The sequence below is a fragment of the Grus americana genome, chromosome 3 (assembly GCF_028858705.1).
Source record: "Grus americana isolate bGruAme1 chromosome 3, bGruAme1.mat, whole genome shotgun sequence".
NCBI lineage: Eukaryota > Metazoa > Chordata > Aves > Gruiformes > Gruidae > Grus > Grus americana.
The window spans coordinates 71147005-71174203 of NC_072854.1; the positions used below are offsets into that span (position 1 = coordinate 71147005).

Genomic DNA, 27199 nt, shown 5'->3' on the forward strand with positions numbered 1-27199 from the left:
GGTTGCATCAGCCGCCTCCCCACGTGCGCCTCTTACCGCGCTGCCGCCACCGCGCCGCCGCCCCGCGATTGCCGCCCGCACAACCCGCGGCTCGGCGGCAGAGCGGCGGGGAGGACCGGAGCCAGGCAGCGCCATAGCGCCGCGGTCCTCATCCCTCCGGCGAGCTCCGAAGCGGCAGCGGCGCCGGGAGCGGGGCGGGAAGCGGGGCGAAAGGGAGGGCGGTGCTCTCCGAGCACCGCCCTCCCTTTCGCCCCGCTTCCCGCCCCGCTCCCGGCGCTCAGTGCTTTTCGCTTCCGCTTGCCTGCAAGAAAACAAATCCCAATCACCCCCAAGCATCATCTCCGACCGGCAGAAAATCACTATCTCCCTTCCTCTCCCCGCTCGTAAACCCAAACATCCTCCTTCCCCCCACCCCGCGACCCCAATAAACGGAGCCCAAAGCTTTTGCACATACTCAACGTTTATTAAAAATAGTATGAAATGGTCCCTGGGAGAAGTTACACGCTAGTAGAAGTCCCTTTTTTCTGTTTATTCCCCCCCCCCAACTCCACTGATTGTATGAGATAGGAGTTAAACAACATTCCCCTAGCCGTTTAAACAAATCTAGACGTGCGCGGGTAAAGCACAGATTTAACTTCTATTCATATTTACAATACTTTACAAGCTATATTAAATAAATACGGGCTCTGCTACACTTCGGCGTCTTAAATATGTACAACATTATTTCTCGATCGGATTTTACTAGATAGAGGCGGGTCCTATCACAGCGGATGCGCTGACTGTAACAAGTATCCCTTGCGGTACGAGCTAGTAAGTACCGTGACCAACCAGCCCTCAAAATAACAATTCCTAGCCAATGCAAGATACGTGCGGTAAATAATTTAATCCGTTCTAACAAATTCAAGTCCTTAAATCTTAGTCTACAAGTAATTATCTGTACACTGATAACTTCAGGTTTTCCTCATGGTAACCAATGTAGTAAATAGTCGGCTGTTCTGGAAGTACAGTGCTCTGTAGCTGAGGGGAATGATATGTGATTAGTAAAAATAGTACTTCAATTAAACTCCTTTATTTAGTGATATGCTTAACTCGGTACTGGCTTTATCCATTTAATCTGACGAATTTCAGCACCAAAAAAGAACAACAGTCACACAAGATGATCAGTGTAGATGTATTTAGGCTTTCCTTTAGGTACAATGTTTTCAAGTAACAGAATCCAAAGCTGTGCAACAAAGGTGATGAAGGGGAATAAATGCGAATCACATTGGAAAGCCTGTTCTTGTGAATGGCAGCATTTATTTTATACACTATTTGCCAAATAATGGAATGTATTCTCATTTCTTAAGCTACTTTTAATGTACATAAATTGGATTCAATTCAGGCCTGGCTGGTTTTAAAAAAATACGCATTTTACACCTCTCTACCAAGAAGGATCGTTTCCTACGACGGAAGATACATTCCTTGGGGAAGGCAGCTTGCCGCTCAACTGGCAGTATTGCCAAAACACCCTATGGGCCAAACATGCCACATGATTGATATTCCACCCAAGCACCTGGGCAAGCCCCATTCTCTCTCAGGGTCACTAACTTCAGGACTCAGATGAGTACACTGCAGGCCACTGCACAGAAAATACAGCTATCTCACAAGTTTACACACAGTGGCTTTCAACTGCTGGGCTCTGAGCTACGACATACTCAAATTTTGCCTGCCTGTCACGAACACCACCATGACCGGAGGTACCAAATCTGGTCTAGCCATCTTCACAGGCAGCAGAGCTCCCCTTCTACTGCCCAAAACATCCTCCAGGTAAGGACTGCGTCACATCCACAGGTTCACATAAAAAGCTGCCGCTGCCCGTCCTCTGCCTACTATGCAGTTACAGATAGCAGAAAAGGCTTCAGACGCAGAGGTATCAGTCTGGAATCCCTCACAAGCACTAGGACTAGATTTTGTTCAAAACATAAGAAGCCTATTCTAAAGTAATGTAGTGTTTGCATTGGTCCCACACACTTGGAATCTGTCAAAAAGTAACATGGAAAAAGTATATGCAATTGCACAGGTAGCATGTTGGTGTAGTTACTAGAACCCTGCTCAGAAATCCACAGTCACAGGAGTAGCTGCTCAGCTAAATGCTCCCATATGTAACCAGAGTAATTAGGTGGGTATTTTGGATGCAGAACACTAGTCACCAACTTGAAAGTCCAAATCCTAAGTTTTCCACATGATAAAATGGTTTAAGAATCAAACAGCATCACACCTGGTTTGATGGTAAGAATCAAAGGGTATCACAACTGACAAGGGAAGAGACGCAAAGGTTGAAGAGGAGATGAGAAGTCCACCTGCACCAGGGAGTGAGACCCCAGGCACAGTGCACATGTGGCCTTCTTCACTTCCAGGCTTACTAAATCATTTTAAGAGAGATACATTTCACATCTATTTACAGTATTACTGTGATACGATGCCCGATTGTGTAATATTGCAGAAATACATGATGCCAGTACTGATTGTCTTAGTATATACTCTGTCACAATAAGGCAGTACAGCTAGAAATTACTGAAAGCATCAAGCAAAGCTACTTGAACTGAGACACTGAAACTTTTCCCTTAAAGACTGGACAATATTCTGCTGATTAGGAGACGGTACTCTCCACAGGTAGTCATTCAGTTTATCCGAATCACTATACGCAGTCAGATATGGGGTAAGCGCGTGTTTGCTGCTGGTGGACTTTGCAGGAGTACAAGTGACAGTTTTGCCGCAGAGCGTTTCAGAAGGAGCAGCGTCTGTGGTATGCAGTTTAGGATCCGATTTCCTTGTTTGGTTCTGAGAGGTCTCCAAGTCAGATCCCTCATCTTCAGACTTTATTTCAACATAGTCATCATCATCCCCTTCTTCTTCAGTGTCTTTGAAATTAGAAAAATAGTTCTGAGTGGCCATCTGCGCCGTCAGAGGGGAGGGCCTGTTCACTCTCAGGACCTTTTGGGAATCCTGCAGGATCATATCTGAACAGTTTTCAGGGATCTGCTTTCTCCTATCAGGCCCCGTACATCCCAAAGCTATGCCTGGCGTTTGATGGCTGTTGAACCGGAAGTTCCTATTCGAATGTAGCTTTTTCTTGTCCGTTTCATTAGGATACACGATTGCTTCTCCAGCCCTGTTGACCACAATTGAGGAAGATGACTGTGACCTGCTGTACACCTGTGGTTTTACATTGCTTACTCTTCTCCCAAGGGAGTTATAGATGTGATCTTGGTGTAAATTTTCTTTGTTTGGTGGGCTCATAATGGCACTCCACCTCTGCGCCGGGACATGCAAACGGTTAGAAATCTGAAGGGAAGGCACCGAGCCAGCTGATGGCAACTGCCTTGAATTGCTTTTTGTACCAGCTTCTGTATACGAGCTCTTGGGCTTTGGGTCTTGGGATTCAGGCCACGGAGAGAAGTCGGCCAGCTCACCATTACTGTAGGTAGAATGCAAAAGCCAATCTTCTGCTCTTGAGCATTCACTGGCAGCCTGGGAACAGGGAGGAGGTGCAGCCAGGGGCGTGGAATACCGCCCAGCTGACGGCTCCTGAGGGGTGGCCCAGGCTTCCTTTTGGACCTTAGGTGAACTTTCTCTAAAGACGATTTGGTCATAAAGCTGGGAATATTCAGCTATTCTGGCACCTAGGAAGGAGAGAGAATTAACTTAGCAGAGGCAAGCAATCCATTCAAACAAGTTGCATAAAAATGGAAAAGTCCCCGAACACTTTGTATTGGCCAAGTGAAAAGTTTTCAGCTGTGTCAGTATCTTCAGCCTCAACAAAGTAACATGAAACAATGGAGGCTGGAAGAGCCATGCATTGCATTGCATTTCAGTGCATTGCATTGAAAAAGAGAAGCATAAAATGTCTTGTAACAGTGAACGGTCTTGTAGGATGCAATGTGGCACGCGGTTCAAATAATACGCTGCTTGTTTCATGTTAAAATGGAAAAGAACATTCTGAAAATGGCCTGGTAAATAAGATATTCAGAGACTTTTATAAATATCACAATAAGGCAAGAATGACACCAACGCGTGGAGCCCACTGGCCCCATGTCTCCAATTTGTTTCAATTAACTGTGGACAAAAGTAGTTCCAAAGCTGTTGCATGTCCACAACTTTGCACATTCATTAGAAAGAGCAAGAAAGTCAGCTCTTTCTTATCTGACCCCATTCCTTATGCTTGTAAGGGTGATGTGGATGGTACCTGAGCAAACCTACATGACTTGTTAGAAGGTGAACATACCTGAAAATACACCTTTTTAGTCAGACTCTGAAGAACACACTATTAAAGGAAATAATTGCTTTTCTGTAAAGAGGCCAATAGTACTTCAAGCATAAGTCCTATTTCCAGCCTAAGCTGAATGGGTCTTTTCTGACACTACCGCAGTATTTATTCCTAATTTTATCAAATAACAACAATAATTTATTGCATTATAAAGGACTATTCATGTTACAAGCAGTCACAGAAAACTCATTTCAGTGGTAACACAGAAAATGCAATACTGATACTCAACTAGCAAGGTGGGGAAAATTCATAATCTTCCAATTCAGTACACAAATTTCACTGAAAGTTACTAAAGAAATATTATCTGTATAGAAATATTTTTGACATACCAATAGCAGGACCACCTTGTTTCTTCTCCTCCAGAATGGCAGCAAGATCCTTGTGTTTCAGTTTTTGTTGTCTGCTAGCTGGCTGTTCCTGCTCTGGACTTTTAACTTTCAAAAGCTGGTTAGCCTTCTTAATTTTTTGACTGTACTGCCTTGCCATCATAAAAACTCTGTTCTTTGTTTTATCCACAGCAGCCAAGTCATTCTCCATGCCCTCTGTATGAGCGTTGGACAGAACACTGTTGGCAGATTCGTATGGGCTATCTACAAAAGGCATCTCACTGGAGAAGGAAGATCTGTTCAGATTCATAAAAGAGTTCTTGCATGGCGTGGTGTCTTCAAGCCTGAGATTAGCCTCGCTTATGGTGGCAGCCCTGGGCTTCACAGTTTTAGGGAAAATAGGAGTTTCTGGCAGAGAGAGAGTAGACAGTGAGTACTCTACATCTCTACTCAGTTCAGGTGTACTACCAGCATGCAACCTTTCCTGCATATCATCTTTGCAAACAGGAAAGGCTGCAAGGAGACGGTCTCTTGTCTTTTCCTCATTCTTCTTGATGTAGTTCTCCAGGTCATTCCAAATCTCATCTACTTCCTCCGAGAGTTTATCTGCTGCAGACTTATGGGAGAGTGAATCTGAGTTGGAGGAGCTATCTACTAAGCTCAAATAGTCATTGTCAACAGGAACACGATGGTAAGGACTTTCATCTTCACTGAACTGGAGACTCTCTTCAGAAACAAACTGCCGTAGATTGTCACAACATGCAAAGTCTTTTTCCAGGCCTAGAAAGCTCCGCCTTTTAGAGCATTTTAAGGGGTCACATTTAAAATTCAATAGTGGTGTTTCTGGAAGCACTATGGTGTCATAGATATTGTCTTCAACGATCCTGAGCTCATCCAAACTTGAAGTAGGTGCTTCTCTGAGTAGTATCTCATCCCTGCTAGCAAGGATGGAGGCCCTGTTTTGATTTGCTGTCCTCTTTCTGGAGGGCGAATCTAAGCTGCTTTTGTTTTCAGCCTCATAGAGAGAGTCTCTAGCAGATCTCTGGGGACCACGGTCTGTCTCCTCCCTTCTTGTCAAACCCATCAGCTTTAAGTCTTCGTAGCTTATATTATCATAAACATGTTCAATATCATCGATGGTCAGCTCCTCTGAAGATTCGGGATACGCATTCATACTGCTCCCCTCTTCTCTCTTCACTTCCCTTCGAGAACTGCGCTCCCCGATTTTATACCTTGCACTGGCTGGACATGTGTTACTTTCACCAGCACTACTGGCCCGCCTAACAATTTTGTGACGAGTAGGGCTGGAAGTCTCATTTTGATGCGCCACCCCCAAGTGCCAGCTGCATGGACGCCCAGAACCTCTCCTTTCTCCACCGACAGCTGAACTAGCATTGGTTGTAGACACTGATGGTACAAACATCTGATAATCGTCTTCATCATCTTCATTCTCATAAGGTGGACGCCGGCTGGGAAACAATGCCTGCCTGATCTGATGGTCAGTCCAGATGTTTCTGACAGAGGTACTCCCTCCCAGGATATTCATGATTAGCGAGTTGCTCTGGGGTGTGCTGAATTGTCTAGGCAGCTGTGGCTGTCTAGATGCGCAGGAAAATGGAAGATCAGTATTCAACTGGGTTGACTCTTCATCTGAAGGGTCCTTGGAGCTCTGTGGAGATTTGAAATATGCAGGTAACGTTAGCCTATCCCCTGCCATAATACAGTGATTCCCTCTGTTCACAGAACTGCCATCGCACCAGGGTGTCCCACAGCACAGAGTCAGGTGGAGGTGGGCAGGCTGAGCAGGCTCCTTGCTAGAGAGCCAGGGAGCCAAGGTAGCAATACCGGAATACTTTGCCTCCTAATCCTTCCCACGGCTTCAGAGTTAACTCTTGGCATTTAATAACACCTTACTTCAAATGCAAGACACTGGCTCATGCTAACGCATGAGTAATTAAAGGCAAATTTGTTTGGCAGGGGTTAGATTAAACCTTTTATGCTAACTCTGCAGTTTCACAGTTGGATTAAGCTAATCTGACTCTGGGCTTGTGCCAAAAGTTTTGCTCTCCCCCCTTTCCCCTTGCCTATAACCCCAGCAGAAAGGTATGTTATGCTCTTGACGCGGTTTAGCCCCAGCCGGTAGCTGAAATTAACTCTATCCTTGCCAGAACCAGGACAGCTCTCTAGCACATGCCACTGAAATTTCGTTGTCTTTTTGGAGTAAGTTTTCATCCAGCTCTGCTAGCAGATCTAATTTACAGCAAGACCACATGCCTGCTAATGCTAACATGAAGGATGCTGTGTTGTTCCTGGCCAGAGGTTGGGAAAGAGAGGGAAAGATAATTCCTTTTGGCTTAAGTTAATGCTGATTGGTTTGTTTGGTTGGTTTTTTTCCCCGCCCCAAATAAGAATAGTTTTTCATCATATAGATGAATATTTCAATGGTATGAATATTAACATGACATAAACAGAAGATGACTTATCTGTCTATCTAGGAAAAACACAGATTTCTTCTACATATCTATGATGCATAGCAAAATAGAAGTAAAAAAAAATATATGTATATACCTGCTTTTCACACTTCAGATTAACACTTCGCCGTTTTTCAACATTTTCAGCAGCTTGACTATTAAGTCTTTTTCTTCCCCCTTTCGATTTCTGCAATGAGTTTTGCTGCACTCCCTGTAATTTAAAAGAAAAGAGCAAGGGAGGGGTAGTAAAATCTACAGTTCTTTGTACAGTCTTGTTCAGAAGAATTACTAGCAGCTAGAACAGGCCAGGTATCCACACCAGTAGGACAAAATGCTCATGAGTGATCAGAGCACTGCCACAGGAACGATTCGGAGCCTAGAAAATTTTCTTTACAATAACCAATTAAATGAAATCAATCCACACAGCTTGTAAAAAGAGGTTGAAAGCAGAATCTGTGTATAAAAATATAGATGTAAAAGAATACATGGAAATTGGACAAGGGAAAGGGCTTAATTTCACAGCCAAAGTTGTAACAGAAGAAGATGGTCACACAAAAATTCAATTTTCAAAGTTTGTTTTGGTTTTAAAATGGGGACGGAATAGTCTTGCTATCACTTGCAGCCTTGAAAACCAGAAAGAGGTCTAAACTAAAAAAATGTGCTGTCGTCCAACTTCCCAGAAAAAACAACCAAAACCAAAGAGAAGGCCAGAAAGTTGTATGTTGAGCAGTGTTTAAATTAACTCAGAGTGAATGGCATGCATGGTGGGAACGGAGGGAATCTGAGAAGGCATTGCTGCCACACCTAGGATTAAACAGTAAGCTACTATTACACATTTTTATAGTGGTATTCTTTTGCACTTACTCATTCTTTTGTACTTATGTCAGGACGAGGGAGAATTACAAGACACTGCACTACACTGATAGGAGATACTATTTTATCAAAGATTTACAAGGAAATACTATAATTCCCAAGAGGAAACGTGCAGTAAGCCTCAAGAAGAATTTCAATAATAGGTTTTGGATAATTCACAAAATAAATGGACCACACAAGGACACGACCTCAGCATCAACTAAAGCAAACTGAAAAATTCTTTAATACAGTCGCATTTCAAAACTGGTGTTTTAGTCTTTCAGAAGTCCTACGTATTTATGGGAACATCATGCAGAGTGGGGAAAACTACCACCTGTCGAATGCCTGCGCAATAGTCAGAGATAAAAAATTCTCATCTTCAGAAATCCTACTCACAACATCTCATATTAAAGTTCACGTGTTCCTATCTACTGCCAGCAGCTTGCAGGTCAAGCAACAGCACATCGCACATGGCAGCGCCTGAATCTTAACTTCATACTCAAGTCCCTGCTTCAGACGCCCGCAGGCACTGTCTCTGCATGTGGCCTAAAAAAAGGTTTCTGTCATGGCATCAGCTGGAGAAGCAAGGAAAGGTCAGTTGTGCGGAACGGGTAAAAACAATAGCTTTCTGTTAAAACTAGGCTTGAGGACTGTAAATGGCTAAGTAAAATCCCTTTCAAGCAGTGGGGATTTAAGCTTCTGTATAGGGGCTAATTTTTACATCTTCTCTGTTAAAATGCAAAAGAATGTTGCGTGATGTCTAAATAAAAATATTTCTAAGGAGAAAGAGTTACAAACACTTGTAACACATTCCTACCTCCTTGCAGTTTTACAGATAATTTTAATCTCTCTGCCATCGTCCCCAGGAAAAAAGGATTTTATTTCCCCCCCCCCCCCTCTTTTTCCTACCTGTTCAGACTCTTCTTCATCATCAGCATCAATCTGTTCTGTAGCAGAAGTCTGGAGATTTTCATCTTGATCGCTGCTGTAGGCTGGCTCAATGGACTCTTGAAATTGGCTCTCCAGCCCACTGGGTTCCAAGGAAACTTTCTTCCTAGAATTCAGCAGGGCTTCATTTGATCCTAGTTTGGTGGCTTGAGATAACAGGGTTCCTTCAATAGCGATCCGCTTAAAAAAAAAACACCACAAAACTTCGTTTAGAAGTTTATAGAGATTTTATATTTTAGTAAGGCACTGTTTTACATCAGCCTTATAGGCAATGTTTAAGCTACGTTCAGTTAGCTGCACTGAAATGAGATTTATAAAGAAATAATAAAACAATCATTATTTTTCCATAGAATATTTAGACCTGAAAAACAATAATATGCAAAAACCCCCACCCCAATCATAGCTTCAGTATCATGGCATCCCAGTGAAGTCATATCTAATGTACCCTGTTTGTAAATTTTCCACACACCTCCCACTTTAAATTCCATCCCAAATAAAAGCCTAGGGTCTAAAGTTCAACATGACACTTTCAAACTGCACTGGGAACTTCATTACAAATACTTACAGAAAATGTAAAAATTAGAAATGTTCATTTCTATCTGCTTAAGGTGTATTGGCTCTGTTTGGTCGTGTATCATGATTTAAATATATGACACATATATCAGAATAAGCTGAAACTTTCCAGTGTTATTTAATAAATACAAAGACATGTTCCAAAGAATAAACACTATCTTTATACACAGAACTTCCATGATTATAGTGGTATTTTTAATTACCCTAGAGTATTATAAAGTACAACCAATACATGGATGAGTCTTTTTTTTCTTTACTAGAAATTCCTGAAATCATTAGCTGTATTTCTATTGCTTTCATTCCAATAATCTTATTGGAGATGCTAAACAACATCTATGGTTTTGTTTCCATTCTTAAAATCAACACAACCAAGAAGATGAAGATTCTACAGTAAATACTGTTAACTAAGTTATTTGAATGTGCTAAACCAAGAAATCTAAGAAATGGCTTACCTTCTGCATATCTGGAGTTACATCTGAAAAAAGAAATATATACTTCATCATAAATGAATAACCGAACTGCTGTCAGTCTATGCCCATTTTACTGCTACACTAATATCCCAATTATGAATTCCCAAAAGGAGGATTAAATACATCAGCAATTGAGCAAACAGACTACAGGGTCTCTGATAAGCATGAGACAGCTTGAGTTGCACCTGAGGTTCTGATTTTGCATCACTGGTATGATATGGGCAACTACTCACAATGGCCAAGACTCTGTGTGTTCAGTTACCAGTTGCTAGGGTGTTTACAGGACCAGAACCCAAATGTGGAAAACCAGATGTTAGATTTAAACACTAACATTTTGTTTTCTTTGCATACCTCCTCCCCCCACACAATGTGTTCAGGGAAAGTTATAGAAGAAAAGGATCCATCTTTACTCATTCTACAAAGTACAGAGGCTGTGGGTCAATAAACAGTAGACAAAGTAGCTTACCGTTTGACTTCAAAACTTTATGGACTCTCGATGAGGGTTCTGAAAAAGACAACAACATGTTTAAGCACTCCAGTGTCCCAAAGAAAGTTACGGGTATCTTGGTCAACTTTTTACAATACAGAGACCAAAATTCATGCTTCTGAGCCCATGCAGGGAAGCCAGATTTTCATTTCTTAATCACCCAATCTCCTCACAAAAAAGTATTTGTCGAAGTGTCAAACGTACAGCTGTTACCAAAAACCATACATGTTTCTTAATGCAATAAAAGCTGCCCTCCATACAATAAGCTACACGTAAATTTTCATCCCATGTTAAGATTCCTGCTTTCAAAAGACTTGCTCATCTCTGCTATTGCTCTAAGCTGCTGGAGGTAACCTATTAGAAATAAGTATGAGGTATCAACAGCTTAGTAAGGCTTTAAAAGTATAAGTAGCTGAACATTACATAGGAGGCCAATTGATTGGTATTTTGTATTACTCCTTTTACAGGCAAAGCAGCACCAATGTAATCCTTCACCTCAGAAACAAAGGAAGATGCCTCAAAAGTAATTAAAACTTGATTGTTTTCCAGACACAAATGCTGTTGTACAATAAATCACTACATCAACACTCTCATAAACCCTAAGTCATTTCCCAATACACAATGTTACACACTCCAAATTAGAAAGGTCTTTAAGTAGCTGAAGAGGGGAACACAGTGACTGCAGTATGAAGTCACCCAAATACACTGACATTTGTAGTGGCTTCAAGAGAAAACTAACAGTAATTATGGTTGTATGTCTGAGCTGGGAGAAAAAAACCCCACAAAAGTCAGCATAACCACCTCTCAAATCTCTGTTATCTACAAGGCAAATGTTACACTAAGTAAAGATAGTCATCATGTTTTGAAATAACAAGCCTATCGCAATCAGGATGGAATCACTTCTGAGACAGTAACTACTTGGGGGGGAAATGTCAGATTTAAATAATGTGACTGGCTTTCCTGCATATGCATTCTTTTAGCCATTAGAAAGTGACACTGTTCTTTATGCATCCATCATTAGGAATGTATATCCATGAAATTAAATGCAAACAGTGGATAAAAAAAATAAATCACACAAACAACAAATGGTTAATAAGATACTCTACCCATATCTGAGAGTTACTGTGCTGTGTTAAATTTGCATGGAGTACAGGCTGCAGACCAATTCCAAGTGCCCAGCCTCACCCAACCCTAAACAGCTCTGTTTTCCCTCTTGTCATCTTGGTGGTTTATTCACCTGATTTCCTTCTCACTCTGTGAGGAGCACTGCCTTCTTTAGGCTGGTACGACGACTTCATTTCTCCCTCCGGGCTATAGTGGAAGCCTGGGTGATCTGTGGAACAAGTAGAGGCACAAGAAATAAGAGAGTGACAAGTGTGTCACTTCACACGGAAGGCAGTGCCATCATCCCTTTGTGAATGACAAAGTGGCACTTCATCAGAGCCCAAAGCAACCCAGGCAGGGTGGTGTGCTGCTGTAGGGTAGCTGTAATCACCCAGCCATGGAAATGCTTTGCTCATTTAGCTGTGCCTTGCTCCAGATGGCTAACCCAGCAACATTTATGCACCGTCATCATGTCTGTTTGCCAGTTTCTCAGGCAGAGCCTTCCTGACCAATACAACTACCTAAGTAAATAACAAGCCTGCTTTACTCCAAGACTTCCTCAGTATTTATATCATAGGACTACTGTTCTCATTTCCCTACACTCCTAAGGATCCCTGGCAACACGAAGAGCTAACGCAGCTTGCACCAGCAGAAGATGCAGCAGCCCGGACAGTGTGGATGGGACTGCACTCAGAGCTCAGACAGCAGCACCCAACACGTTCTCCAGCCCTGGCTCCTGGGACACACATAGGCAAACTCTTCAGACACAAGCACAAGCCTGCTGGGTCCCAGCACGGACTTTTCTTGGGGCTGTTCTGCGGGTGCAGTTGCTTTCTGCCATAGCCAGGAGAGCAGCTGTTGTGCTAACTGGACTGCAGGGTGATGGAGGACGCCTGGAGCAGCCAGCCTCGCTGCTGCTGCTGCAGGGGTGCTGGGCTTCCTCATTTCCATTCTAGAGAAGCTGTGCACAGTGCAGTAAGCAGCTGGCAGGTTCCCTCGCTGTCCTCCCGCTGCAGCTTTGCCAGCACAAATAAGTCATAATACTGCTACATACTTCAAGCTGCGTTTGCTTATTGCTAGCCCTTTGGTGTGTCCTAGCCAGAAGGAGCTTATGCTACAAAACAGGAAAGATCATGTGTTCAGTCAGCACGGAAGAAGCAAAAGAGAGTGGCCAGAGTTTACAGAAAGTCTAACCTGCCTCTTCCTTGCTCATCATCCAACAGAACTTGTTGGTTGCAGATCAGTCAGCCCAGTGCCTACAGAGCTCCAGAGGATCTGCACCCAATTTTGGTTTTTCCAGCAAGGTCATAACTTAAGGAACATAAGCCCAGCCTTCTCCCATCTCAGATGAAAGCAATAGTTACAGCCAAACTTTTGAGGATGGTTTTATTAATTTTTAAAAATGGAAATGAAAAAGAACCAACTTACGTATGGCATCCATTTCCAGAATTGCCTGTTTGGCCTGCAAGAGAAAAAAACAACAAATGAAAAAGTTAAACTGTAAGTAGAAGGACAAATTACATTGCATATTACAGACAGTAGTGAGTTTATATGCAAACAAAAGCAAGCTTAATTTTTTAACTAATAAATATAGTTAGCAGCGTTATTTTCTGTCTTTCTCTGTGTGCTGGGCATGTTATATACGTGAAGAAGAACTTGGCTTGCAGGAGCTTAGCAGAGCTTATCTTCAGGGCTTCACACAAACCCCCATTGTTCACTGCGCCCGGGAGCTCTGCCTTGCGTGCCTACCTCCCCTCCTGGGAGCGCAAGGGGAGGCGCGTGTACCTACGGCACAACTGATGAGAGGTATTTCTGGAGGATGTAGTGATGGCACATTTGACCACAATAACTACTTTGGCTTCAAAGACAGGGGTTGTGTTGTGCTGAGATCATGCTGCACATGCTGGGTCTCCTCCATGGGGCTAAAAATCTCTGGAGATCTCTCTACAAGTCCCAGAATTTAAAGCCATTGATATGCGTTTCCATACTGCTGGGATGGGCACAAAACTGGCCCTTGTACCTGGGAATCACAAGGTTTTTGTGATTCACAGAACATTTCCTCCCTAAAAGTCAAATAGTTTTAACTCCTTAATTATTTTTCAATTCTGAAGTTGTTGGCACAGAAAACGCTGTCAACCTTGCTTCCTTTAACAGTTTCCTTGAGGAACAGCTATTAAAAAAATAACCATCATTTGGTTTAAGTAAGATTGAACCAGGATAAAAAGCACCTCATGACATGATTGCTTAAGATTTGTCAGTTTTTTTAATAGGAAAAACAGTCTGGATGTTTTATCAAGCATATCAGCTAATAAGTAAGAAAAACTAAAATAAAATAGCCTACGTAACCTGCCTGCCCTTCTACAGGTGCAGTTCAGTAATTTTCCACCAGGTGTCACATGTGGACTACTAGTAAATACTCTGAAATCTGGACAGAGAGAAGTCTCATAACTAGCGAGTACTGGTTTGTCCAAAAAAAAAAAAAAAGTGCAGACAACCTCAGAGATTTATTTGGTTACACTTTTTCTTTCTCAAATTAAACTACTTCTATGAGCAGAAATGGCATTATATTTTTGGTACACTTTTTTTCACAATTAGAAAAATATCCAATAAGAAGTAAGCAAAAATCTTGATACAAAAGCTGAGATCATGCTATAGTATTTCTTTTTACAACCTAATAAACTGCAATGAGTATTTACACTGTAAGCTTGGACACCAGCATTAACATTATATCTTTGATAAACTCTGTCAACAAAAAGATAAGAGGAGAATTAGTAATAACAACTGCTAGGGCTTTTTTCTCCCATAATTCTCTTTTTGTTGAAAATGAGAGTTAGTACAGCACTGTGTATGTCAGGTCATAGGTAACATTTTTTTAGCCATTATAGCATAAAACTCAGTTAAAAAAAAAAAAAAAGCCAGGGAAACTGATCAGTGAAACTAATACTGAAAAAAATCCACAACCCAGAAGTAAAACTCAGTGGGGGGGAAAAAAAATCAGAAAAAAAATCCTGCTTCCACATGAGAGTCAGTGGCTGCTGTGTCATGGCAAGAGTTAGCTAGGGTTAACAACCTTTGAGAGGTGCAATACGTTACACTGGGAAACATCACCTGGAGCTCTAAGACAGGATTTCATAAATAAAGGACCAGGTTTCCCTACTCCTAGACATTACAGCTATGAATATCATAGAATCATAGAATGGGTTGGGTTGGAAGGAACCTGAAAGATCATCTAGTTCCAACCCCCCTGCCATGGGCAGGGACACCCTCCACTAGACCAGGTTGCCCAAAGCCCCATCCAACCTGGCCTTGAACACTTCCAGGGATGGGGCATCCACAGCTTCTCTGGGCAACCTGTTCCAGTGCCTCACCCCTCTAACAGTAAAGAATTTCTTCCTTATATCTAATCTAAAGCTACCTCATTTTCTCTGGCATAAAGCTTGCTAGCTATCTCACCAAAAAGGGCTCAGACATCCCAGCTAAGGATGCAGGGTTCAGCATGGGTGTGTGTATTTGTAAAGTGAAGTGTGCACTGCTAATGACTTCACTGCTATGATATCTAACCAAGACAGATTAAAATTAGCTTGGTAATGTGTACACATGCTGCAATTAGCGCTCCTCGGAGTTGTGCAGACAGGCAGTATCAAGCCAAGGTATGCTCTTACAGCGGAGCTTACTGACATTGCATCTCTGCTACTCATGTCTTAGCAGGCAAATCCTAATGTGGACAGCAATGCTGCTAACCCAGTTAAATTCTTCTACTCCTGTACCGAGCTCAGTAGCTGCGTTTAGCGGAACTTTCCCATTAATTCTGAGGAACTTTGAAAGACATAAGAACACAACATCATAATCTCCTGGAGTCTAAACTTTCTGTAAATTGCCATCCATCTTCCAGCTGACTATATTGCTTTAAGTTAAATGCATGTACAAGGAGGTAGTGGTTTGGTTTGGGTTGGTTTTTTTTGTTGCTGTTGGTTTTCTTAATGTTTACCTTGGCAGGAATTTTAGCAGGATGATTTTCTAGAATTAACCGCTTCAGGTGAAGAATCCAAAGACGCTTGTCTTGCTGTGACTTTGCCTGATTAAAAAAAAAAAAAAAAAAAATCGTAGCACCATAAGAAAATGCATTACTGCACTATGCAGGCTCAGGAACAGCATGCAGTCATTAGTCAGGTCACCCAGTAGGCAGGGAGGCTTCTGTCATACCTGGACAGTATGCTGCATCTTGGGATTTTTGTAGTGGAAGACACTAAAGCTAAGTGGTTCCTTTGGTATTACTTCAACAAGCATTAGATTCCCACACTGTAACAAAGAGAGGCAACGGTGTGAGTCACGGAGGAATTTCGGGGAGGCCCAGAGTCAGAATATGACCAATCTGCTCTCCAACATACCAGTATATGAGCTTTGTATGCAAACATCTCATCTCTCTTTTTTGTAATTAGCAGCAGCTTGTCAAAGAGGAACAACGTGCGCTCATTTTTGGCTCGCTGAATGCGAAATGTTCCTTCTAACACCAGCTCCCCGTAACTTGTGAGGTCTGGCCCTTTCCAGTTAGTGAGCAAACTCTGTATCTCCTGCAACAGATCAAAGAAGAACAACCAACATTCATTTCAGAGATCTTACTTAAATAAAGACTCAAACAAAAACTGCTGACGCCATTCCCACTCTCCTATAGGAAGTTCAGCATCCAACAGGGTAAAGTCACCATAGACCGGTACTGAGGTTGCTAGGTCATGTGCAACATTGCAGCCAGGAGCTTGGAGGCCTACTGCCAAGCCCAGACTAAAACATGCCCTCCTGAGTACTGGTTACCTCTGTGTGGATCCAGCGAAAAGCCCTGAGGTCCCCAGGGCAGCCTGCGGTGAAAGAGCACAGCCCCATGTCCCTGGGCTTGCAGAGATGGAGAACGGTCTGTAGTTCAGTCACCAGTCTCTCCCGTGCCTGCTCCTCTCTTTTCCCTAACCAATCTCTCTCAACATTTTTCTCTCTCACCCTGTGTATCCTCCTGAAGTTGCGTGGTCCCCACTGGATGAATTATAATGCCATCTCTATGTCCTGTAGGCACCTCTGTGAGGTATCCAGATTGAAGAGATGTTTCTCAGAAGACTAGAGGACCAGAAGTGGTCAACTGATCATTTGAAATGCCAAGATTTATTTGTATTTTTAATGATTTGTATATACCTACCATAGATATTCCTCACCTTATTTATTACTTTAAAAAAAAAAAAAAAAAAGGGCTACAGAAACATCTAAGAACATCTTCACAAGACCGTGTTGCTTAGCGATGGCTACTCTTGTTTCCTTCAGTTGCTTGGTTTTTTTCTGTCAGTAGCAATGACATAGCACTTAAGAATGCTACAGGAAATTGTAAGAGCAGACTAAACCTTAAGCAGGGAAATCTTAAAATGTCCATCGGACTTTAGACCTGGCACCAGTAGCAAAGCAGGGACAGATTTCCTCATCCTAGGCTGGTCTCTCTAGGACATTACACTAATACACCATTCAGCTAGAAAACATCTCAGTACATTTGACACACAAAGGTGGCCTAGAGCATTCACAGGAAGAAAACCCAAAAGCAGCATACTTTGGACTATAAACAAGACTGTTTAAAAACAAAATTAAATGTAACAAATGAAAAAAAAAGCTTTTTATCAGGTCTCTCTAGGAACTTGTAAATAAGTCAGGGTACAGCACAGGAATCATGTCCACCACTGTTGAGGGAGACTCTGCACAGGAACCGCTGTCGCAGTACCTGCAGCATTACAGACGGAATGGCAGTGTGACAGCCCACAGAAGACCTATCCTTATGGCTGCAGAAGCAGATTTTACTTTTTAAAAGGGTAAGTATGAACATAAACATTTTCTACAACCCCATACATTTGCCAGCTGAGCTCAAAAACATGCCCCCTCACACTTTTCCAAAAGCATTTAACCTGCTTTATAACCAAATATTACTGGTTATCATTATTCAGATTTATAGCAGACTGTTGGTAAGTTATCAGCATGTATTTCCAGCAACATGTGGCAAAAGGTTACACTGCTGCAGGCAAGACATGATCAAATGCAATCCTATTCTTCCTACACGAACAACAACAACAACGAGGGCAAATAAGTACCATTTATGTTAAAAAGAAAAAAGGGACAAAGAATAACATGACATAGATTTCTGGAATGGTATAAGCCTATTACTCCCCTTTTATAAACTAAAAAATCCCCCCAAATATCTTAAAGCAATATAAATACTGCTGATGAAACGTAATGTAAAATTGTGATTCACTGGGAAGTCTGAAATAGAATGACCGTTCTGTAAACTATCAATGAAATAGCTTGCTCTTGATGCCAAAAGTTACTCAGGGTGTAGCTTTTGTTTTCTCCTCAAAAATTCCTAATTTGAAGTAAAGTTAACCTTTTTCTAGGTATCATATTTCTAGGCTTATACTTTTTACAAAGCAACTGATAATGAGTCTTCAAAAGCCCAAGAGGAAAGTACTTAAACAAGAAGAAGCACAAGAAACGCCTCAAAACAAAATTAATCAGCGCAAAGGGGAGAAATCGGAAACCACAGGATTTCTGAACAAAGCCATGCCCTAGGGTTGTACAATTGAGGGAAAGGAAGAAAGAAAAGTTATCTTAAGTTCCGTATTACTGCAAAATAAATGCTTTACAGGATGCTGCTTGTAGGGCAGAGATGTCTGAGATTTTACTGCAGCAGCTATGACCACGGTCTCTAAGATCCAACAGCCACAGGCATACTCAACAGGAGTCTAAATTATGACTGAAAGATTAAAAGAAAAGATAAACTAAAAAATGTTAATGGCATATATATTGACAAAAACAGCTCACAAACATCCATAAAATCTCTTCAAGAACTCACTTGGAGCCTGATGGCATGTTCATGTTTCCTCTTCATGTCATTTATATGCCATGCCACTCTCTGCATTGTATCTATGGCATCCAGCACCACATCATAGCCCTCTGTGTCCTTGTCAAGGTGGTTTTCTATTTCCTAAGATGGGGAACAAAAAGTCCTGTTACTTCCAAATTAATTTTCCCAGCCGAACACAATGCTATGTTTTTATCTGTACTATTTAGTCTTTGCGCTGCAATCACCCAAATGCAACGTTCCTGCCTTTGTTACTATTGCATGTTGTTATCAATTTGATTAACACAAGATGACTAACAAAGCCAAGCCTTTACGGTCAGTTTAGCAGCGACTATACTTGCAGCAGCTGATGCGAGCAGAGAGGCACAGAAAGAGAGCGCAGCATGCTGACAGGAGACCCTTTCAGGCGTCTAATGGCTTTCTTAAAACACAGAACGTATCTACACGCTTACAAAACCCTGATGGAATTACACTAGCCATTACTTTACAGTTGGAGAGCAGAAAAGCACCAGACATTTTAAATAAGGATCAGTGTCTTTACACTTCACTAAAACATGACTCTTTAATAGGAAACATATGTGGAAAATGTTAACAATAAAGCAGAAATTTCCAAAACTTGCTTAATTCACTGAATACGGAAAGAGCTCCCACTTCCTCAATCATTCCTCTCCACAAAATTCTTACCAATCGGGGTGTTTATATGTATTTAATCCTTCTTTCAACCACCCCCAGCATTGCAACATGCGGAAAAATGCTGGTTTTCATTGGAACAATAAATTTGTGTACAGAAGTGTTCAATCATGTCAAGAATCTTCCAAACAACTTCAGAATTACAGACCAGATTAAAAAAGAAAAAAAAAAGCAGCTAATCATTTGGATGCACAGACTGATTCATTACATCTAAAACAATTACCATAAATTTCCCACTCCAAATATACGCATATGCTGTGAAATGACGAAGACAGAAAGAGTCTCCATATGTAGAAATCAAACAACCCCAAAAGAAAAAGCATCAAAAGAAATGCAAAACCTTTCTAACCATCAAGCCTTGTACCAGATGCAGGAACTTTGACGTGCAGCAGCCCTAAACAAAATGCATTTCTAATGGGTGCTTACGTGCAAAAGCAGGTGGTACTTCAGGATGCGCTGGACAGGTTTCAAGAGATAGGAGCCCAGGGGCAGAGAATGCTGCAGAGCTTCTTGCCGCTCTCTGAAGAACTTGGCCAGCATCTTGTTCCTCATGCACTCTGTCAACACAGCCACTGACCTGGAAACGCCAATACATAGCTTTAAGACACACTGTCTCCATAAGTCTGTTGGTGAAGTCAAGAATTGTTTCTTTCTTCCCTTGTAAAAGGGGGCAGCAGGTTCCTAACCCAATCACTGCTGGGTTTTGTTGTCTGTTTGTGGGGGTTTTTTAAGTTATGTTGTGAATTCAGTTATATTTTCCTTTGACATGTAATCATTCTCTTTTACTGGGCATCACATATTTGGAGCAATGCAAAATAAGACCATCATTTTCTAAAGGACAATAATAGCAATGAAAGACAAGAAGAGTCAAAATAAGATTTCAGATGAGGGGTTTTTTTAATTTAAGATAAGAAAAAAAGGTAAACTCCTTGATTCTCCCTCCAGTTTGGAAGGGAGGAAGCGCACAATTTATTTGGTATAGACTGTAACTTGCATTACATAAACAGGCAAAAGGACAAATGAAAAAAGGGAACCCAGTATTCCTACCTTGGGTAGTTGGTGCAGTACTGCGTATATATGTGGAAATCTTCACTCTGCATGGGGAGGAAAGGTTTACGTATATTCAGATTTTGCCAACCTAGCAGCTAACACATGTGCTAGATAAAGATTATGACATCAAGACAACGCCTCCTCCAGTTCCTGATCAATGAATTGACTGTGATGGTCCTAACACTACCATAGACCTACTAAGTGAATTTCATCTTTCCTTTTTTGGAGATTTTTTTCCTTTACTTGAAGGGAAAAACCAAGAAACCCTATGCAGAGATAAAAGCAGCTTTGCAACAGAGCTTCCAAGGTCCTTTATGACAATCCATGAATCTTAAACCTCCCAAAACCACAAAACCCCACAAAAACCTACAAAAACCCCCAAACCAAATCCCCAAAACCAACCAAACACCAACACTCCCACACCCCCCCAAACAACTGGCTTGCACATATCTAGTTTTGTGTGTGCTTTAGCACACACACGCTTACTGGGAGAAGTGTTGCAGAGTATGTTTGGTGTGCAATATTCAAACAACTATAAATACTTTCACATTTGAGCACAGTCTAAGCGTGAAAATTAGAAGCCATAAAAGTGATTTTTTTTTTTAAAGTAAATTATGACTCTGAAAGCAGACAGTTATTACTCAAACAAGTTGTAACTAGATTTAGGTGGGTTTCCGCACTTGCCTGTCACAATGAAATTACCCACGCTTAACGCTGACAAGCTTCTTGGAGCAAAAGCCTGAGTTTCATTTCTTTCCTCCTTGGCCTAAGATTTTTTTCTTCATTATCATAATTTAATTCTATGCAAGAACAGGTTTCCAGAAACTGTACTACTTTCAATTTACATCTGCCTATCAACTTCTATCCCAAATAATGTGCCACTTCTGCAGCTTGCTGGAGTCCTAAAGCCTAAGCAAGCACTGCAGAACTGCAAAGTGCTCCTAAAATAAATTATTTTTCTTTCTTGAGACCTAGACTGATAAAAAGCAATCCTCTGGCAGCATACAAGACCCCAGTTTCCACTCAAAGCATCTCCAGAACGGACTCTGGCATTCTGCAGCACAAGAGCTCTGCGCCGCGAGGGGTAGTCCCCTGGGGGTAGTCGCTGGTGAATGATGAGACCAAGTATCTGCCATCACAGAACGCAACAGTGCTCTGAGGAGCAACATCACTTGGGGAGAGGGCTGACGCAGGCTGTGGCTTTTGTTTCTTATTGTTGGGGTTGGTGTTTTTTGGCTATTCATCAGAAAGCCCGCTCAGGCAGTACCCTTCCCCATTTCCAACAGCAGTGCTCCCTTCCCCCGCTGGCAGGGGTAAAGCAGATGGTGCCATTCATTTTTCCAGTGAGCAGTGATTCATGCTTTACGCAGTGACCCTGTATAAAGTAAGGTACTACTCTACACGAGTACAAGTCACTGCAATTCATTCCAGTATTTCTTGCTGGATTTCAGTATTAACTGTTCTGAAAAAATAATTCGAGCAAACTTCTAATAAATGTTTCTCTAGGGGACTGCGATCCCCATTTACTCACTAGTGGGCCGTAAGCTTGTTAAACTGCTCTTCACTTAGAAACCAACCAAATGTAGTCTTGACAGAAATACAGTTAAACGATTTAGCCCGGTTTTTCATGTTTGGACTTATTTGCTGTCGCAGTGAGTTTTTACAGTGTGTACATATGCCCCATGTCCACACTCAGAGTCAGCGAGCTTGTGTCATAGGCACGCTTGGGACCTCTGGCCACAGCTCCAAACCCTCTCTGCTCAAAATGAAGAATTAACAAACCTCAGAGCATTGCAGGCATTACACCACGTAATTTTCTACGGCAATCAATACCAAACTAGCTAGCACTCGTAATAAGTCAGGGTGCTTAAGAGAGAGCATTAGGATGAAATTCAGTCTGATGAAAAAAGGTGATTTACTTTATTTATGAATATATTAATACAAGGTTTTTGTTTAGGGGCTTTTGGTATAAATTGTAATATATTCCATGGCTACAATCACAGACTAATGCAACTTATAGAACTACTTCATAAACAAAGAGCAGAACATTTTGTGCCAATTTATTTTATATATATATATCGTGTTCATAAATACAGTCACATGATTGTTCTGCTTGTCAAACAAAGAGAATATCTGTTGTGAAATTTTAACAAATGAAAGCATTATCTGTAAAACAAACAAGGCCAAACACTTCAGGGTTTCAGAGTGAACTGAGTGCACATTCCCCACAAAATCAAAAGCAAGTCTGAAATCCCCAGAAGCTTTTTCATACTCTCCCTCTTTGTTTTGGCTTTTGGGGTTTTTTTGTTTTGGTTTGGTTTTAACACAAGGTCAAAACTACTTTCAGTAGGATTTTTGGTTTTAAAAGAATTTTAGTCCAGCTATTAAATGGAACAAACTTGTATTAAAAAAAAAAAAAAAAAAGGAAAAGAAAAAAGGGTAGTTTCTCATGCCCTCAACACCTCTAAAAACCTTAAGAATGGTTTCAATATCATCCCTGCTTTCCGAACAGACATGATGCCAAACTTCACACTGCACTTACACGTGTACTCGTTTCATCGCGCCATAGCTCATTTCATCACACAAAACCATCAGAGAGCATTCACTTTTACTGAGAGCACATCTGCTTTTACTGAGCTACGCATCGTGCCAGTACAATTACATGCATTTTTGCCTCCAGAATGAGACTGTTGATATGGAAGCTGGTGTGAATCAACATCATACACCTCGCCTAGGCATTGGCAGGACTCACGTGAACACATGGGGAGAGCGGCCAAGAGAGCTGCTTCCGAGAGAGGCTCTTCCTCAGCCTGAGGAAGCCGCACTAACTCAGGACGGCCATTCTCCCACTGCCTGCCTGGCTACCCAGCACCTCTGCACCGTCAGAGAAGGGACTTGTAGTTCACATGCCCAGCTGGTCTTCTCTACTTCACAGCAGAGTCCCCAGAGAGAACGCTGTCTTACTGGGAGCATCGCAGGGCAAAAGCCGTGCAGGCTAAAGGCAATGCTGTTGCAAAGGCAATGCTGAAGCAACAGAAAAAAACAGGACTAAGATGGATTTACTATATTTCTACCAATACTTTCACACTGTAAGCGAAACGCCAGCTATGCTCATTAGTATTTCCTTGGACATTCCTAAACTTACTCAGCTTGAAAGTTGTTTTGTTCACCTCAACTGCCTTCAAAACAGATTAAACATGATCTCTGCAGGGAGACTGGAATCTCTCCAGAGATCATTTTTAATCTGAGAGCCCAAAGCTGTTGTGGTGGAGGGTGCAAAAACTGAGACCCAAGCTGAGAGCTCATCCACACTGACTACAAGTCACCCTCAAGAGCAAAGCCAAGCGCGAGCGGATCCCAGCTATACTTGGCTTGTCCCCCACAGCTGAATCAATTCACTGCGCGTCTCCTCCACACGGAGCGAAGTGCCAAGCACGTGGCTACATCCCCGATCTTCTCTCAACTCTTGGTGCACTGTGCTTTTATATAGCCATAAAAGGCACTTTAAAAGAAAATGGAGACTGAGAAAATGAGCTGAGTCAGAGCGTAAGCTGAAGCCAATTGCCTGGATCTCCTCTTCATTAACGAGATGCTAGATTAGAGTAATTCTCCCTTTTCCCTTGGTTAAGCTGTTGGTGTGTCTTTCAGAAAACATATGTTCTGAATTTCTGGGGTGCTGAGTGAGAAGAGCAACGTGCCAGAATTAAGCGCTCCTTTACAACAACTCACTTAAATGCAAACGTGTAGAACACTGAAGTCAATCTTCTAATTAACATTGGCATCATTACTATGAAAATGAAAGACTGAGTTGGCAATAAAACTTATAAACAATCTTTTATGTGAATAATTAAGCTATAGCTAAGCTTGCACTGGAACCCTTTAACCAGCCTCCGATTACAGTTACCAGCAAAATGTCTCCAAGACATTTAATGTACTAGAGTTAATACAGTTGTTCTAGACAAAGAGGCAAGACCAGAGCTGGTAGAAACTAAACTAGTACACCACTACCCTCAGTGGCAGGTTATTTCCGTGCAGGAGCCATCCCACAGTGTTTAAACAAATACCCATTCACACCGTCTGCATCCCGGGGCAGAAAGGCAAAGGCAGCAATTCATGACTGGAAAGCAGGTTTTAAAAAAGCATGCTTTTCTGCATTTGTGTCTATTTGCTTGTGAGTTATTAATGAATTAAAATATCTGGAAGTAGAAGGATTTAATACAATGTTGTAAGTTGCTATTAAATATTTATACTTATATAAATTCATAGCTTTGCGTGGTTATTTTATCTGTTAGTGAGTTTTATGTTACTGGCTAGTTGACACTAAAGACATCTTACTGAAGTCTCTTAACAAATGAAAGCTGCCATTTTAGGAGCTATTTACTTTGAGCACTCAGCACAACAAATGCAAAAGATCCACAATTATGAGTTTTCATTCAAAGTGCGCCAACGTGCTTTGATAATCCTTACTGTATTTCCCTTAAAAGTAAAAGCTGCAAGGCTGTCTACTACTCAAGCATGAAAGTTATACACAGGAAACACAGTGATGTATGATTGCGTGAGGGAAGTATAATATGGCATACAACAAATTCTATTGAGCAAAACCAAGTAACAAAGTCAAGTTCAAAGAAACAGTGTATTAAATACAGTACAAAACTAGACCTTTAGAAATTAAGCTGCTTAGATGTTTTCATGAGTATTCAATATTTAAGTTCCAACGAGGTCCAGAGTTACTTTTACCATAACTGTTCTGTTATACATGCAAACCAACTTTGTGTCATTTCACATGAATCCTGAAGGAAGAAATGGCTATTACTTTATGCTGCTACTGAGCTTCATGAAATGCAAAAAGTAAACACAGTACCTACAGTGAAAACTTGATTATATGCTTAAATTCCCAGCAACTACGGTATTCACAGCTGAACCAGAAGGATGAAAAAAATGGCACTAGAGCCAGAGCTCGTGTAACCTAAGCACAGTTCCACAGGAAGCGTTAAAGAATCTCCAGCGGAGCTACATCCATTAGCTAAGGCTGTGAGCTATGACTTCAGCATGATACTATCGCTGTGCTTAACTCACAGTGAAGATCTAGCACACTCGAAGCAATCAAACAATAAATGGCCAAAGTCCCATAAGACTTGAAGGACTGCATACTGCCAAAAAAGGCAGTTTTATTTCCACTACTCAATGCTGGAAAGATATAAGCAACCAAGAATGGACAACTGGAGTCTGTTAAGACAGTCAGCAGTTGCTGTAATGCCATCTTCACGGCCAAAACCAGAACTGTGGGGTATTTTGGTATTGTTTGATTTTGCTTTTAAGTGTTTGCACTTGTCTGGATGAAGCTAAAAAAATGCTTGTTAGGACTGCAATCTCTAGCAATTTCTGAGCCATCAGGCAGTTGCCTGCCAATAATGCAAATGTTAAAAGCATTTGACAAGGGAACAAAAAGCACAAGCAATGATATGCAGATGGATTTTGGAACTAATGGCCAGAAAGTCTACAAGAAAGCTCCTTTCAGCTGGCCAATATGAAAGAGAGCACAACTTTTTTCCTGGACTTGCTATTATCACTTGCACCACCTCTGTTTCATGTCCCAGCTATAAGCAAGCAATAGATCTTTCTGCTGTACCAGCTCCAAACTGTAATATCTGTAAATATCCTGAAGGCCTCACAATTGGCCTTCACTGCACAGGCACTCTGCTGACTTATGCTCAACTTCTTATTCACCAGGACCCCAGATCCTTTTTTTGCTAAGCTGTTTCCCAGTTAGCTGGACCGAGCACGCACATGGGGTTATTCCATTCCAGAAGCAGGACTTTGTGCTCGCCCTTATCCCATTCTCTTTCCTTCAATTCAATACAGGCTATTTGGAGCGATAACAACATGCCATAAACGCCATTGCAATGGGGTAAAAATACAATCTATTTTTGTAGCAGTGGTGCCAACACTAAGATGTCTCAGTGGTTACAAAAGATCAATTACTTGATAAATAACAGCTTTCTCAAACTCAACTCAAGCAAGTGATCCGGTGAAACAGCAGCACTAAGCTGGTATCATCACTCCCCTTTACAATAAAATCCCTTGTGTCACAACAGCGTAAAACAAATTACTTGACTATCATGAGAGGGTGGTGCAGTTAATCCTAAATCCTTGTGTTAGACCTATTACAGTGAATGTTTGGTGCTGGCAATACTGAGTTCAGGACAAAGTATAAAACATGACAAGGTTTGGCCTTTTTTTTTTTTTTTTAAATGAAAAAAAGCAAGCAAACCTGTAGAGAGATTACCCAAATTTAAACAAGTACATGCCCCCTCTTCCACTCCTCTTCTCCCAGAAAAATCCATGAAGATGGCATTATTTCTTAACATATTTGGGCTCTATGGATTCAAAGCATATGTAGGTTTTCTGGTGAAGTCTGCAGTGAACTAGAGTGACCTGTAGCTCAAATTACTTAATCTCTTGTTGTCCTACCCATTATAGCTATTCCCCTTCCTGACTGGCTCTCTGAGTTTCCTACAATGAAGGACACCTACTTTGCTACCCTGTATTTCTCCTGCACCTAACAACTTCTTCTCCATATTTTTTTGGCTTCAGAATTGTCCAACAGAATAAATATGTCAGATCAATGTTCAGAAAATTCGAAGTATATCAGAGAGAATGAGATTTGAATCTTAAGGCTAAACTTTGGACCTTCCCCTTTAAAAAGAAAATTAAAGGCATGGCTGCTGGATTCAGGAAAAAAGTGCATCTCAGAAAACAGTATCGCCACAAGTACGTTAAGGTTATTGCCTTTTCTAAAAATGCAGCCAAGCTGTATTCTGTAGTTGTTTTTAAGATGGCAAGGCATAACTGGAGCACCACTTGATCACCTGTATTAAAAAAGGAGGAAAACAAAGAATCCCTGTAATTCTTTACAAAGAGAGATCTAAAAATGAACTCTAGATCAACAGCTCCACCAGTTCAGATACACTTATTGAAGAAAATAACACCTTTTTCTGGCTTTTTTAAACATCCAAATCAGAGGCATATCCCTATCACCTAC

General features: G+C 41.5%; 2 protein-coding genes across 10 annotated transcripts in view; both read right to left on the reverse strand.

Moving 5' to 3' along the window:
- The window catches only part of MTHFD1L (methylenetetrahydrofolate dehydrogenase (NADP+ dependent) 1 like), a 157642-nt gene extending 157440 nt beyond the window's left edge, over positions 1-202 (reverse strand). For all 8 annotated transcript variants that reach the window (XR_008576495.1, XR_008576497.1, XR_008576496.1 and 5 more), the window contains exon 1: positions 37-202. Coding sequence is in view for 4 of the 8 variants with exons in the window: in XM_054821399.1 (XP_054677374.1) it covers positions 37-152 (116 nt within the window). In the remaining 4 variants the exon portion in view is untranslated. The remainder of the gene's footprint in view (positions 1-36) is intronic.
- A 240-nt stretch (positions 203-442) lies between these two features.
- The window catches only part of PLEKHG1 (pleckstrin homology and RhoGEF domain containing G1), a 135822-nt gene continuing 109065 nt past the window's right edge, over positions 443-27199 (reverse strand). For both annotated transcript variants that reach the window (XM_054821370.1, XM_054821368.1), the window contains 14 exons: positions 20155-20201; positions 19534-19684; positions 18409-18540; positions 15926-16108; positions 15741-15836; positions 15526-15612; positions 12966-12999; positions 11671-11766; positions 10413-10451; positions 9929-9951; positions 8865-9083; positions 7201-7314; positions 4636-6301; positions 443-3662 (listed from right to left, as the gene is read on the reverse strand). In XM_054821370.1, coding sequence (XP_054677345.1) covers positions 2563-3662; positions 4636-6301; positions 7201-7314; positions 8865-9083; positions 9929-9951; positions 10413-10451; positions 11671-11766; positions 12966-12999; positions 15526-15612; positions 15741-15836; positions 15926-16108; positions 18409-18540; positions 19534-19684; positions 20155-20201 — 3987 coding nt within the window. In that variant the 3' untranslated portion in view covers positions 443-2562. The remainder of the gene's footprint in view (positions 3663-4635; positions 6302-7200; positions 7315-8864; positions 9084-9928; positions 9952-10412; positions 10452-11670; positions 11767-12965; positions 13000-15525; positions 15613-15740; positions 15837-15925; positions 16109-18408; positions 18541-19533; positions 19685-20154; positions 20202-27199) is intronic.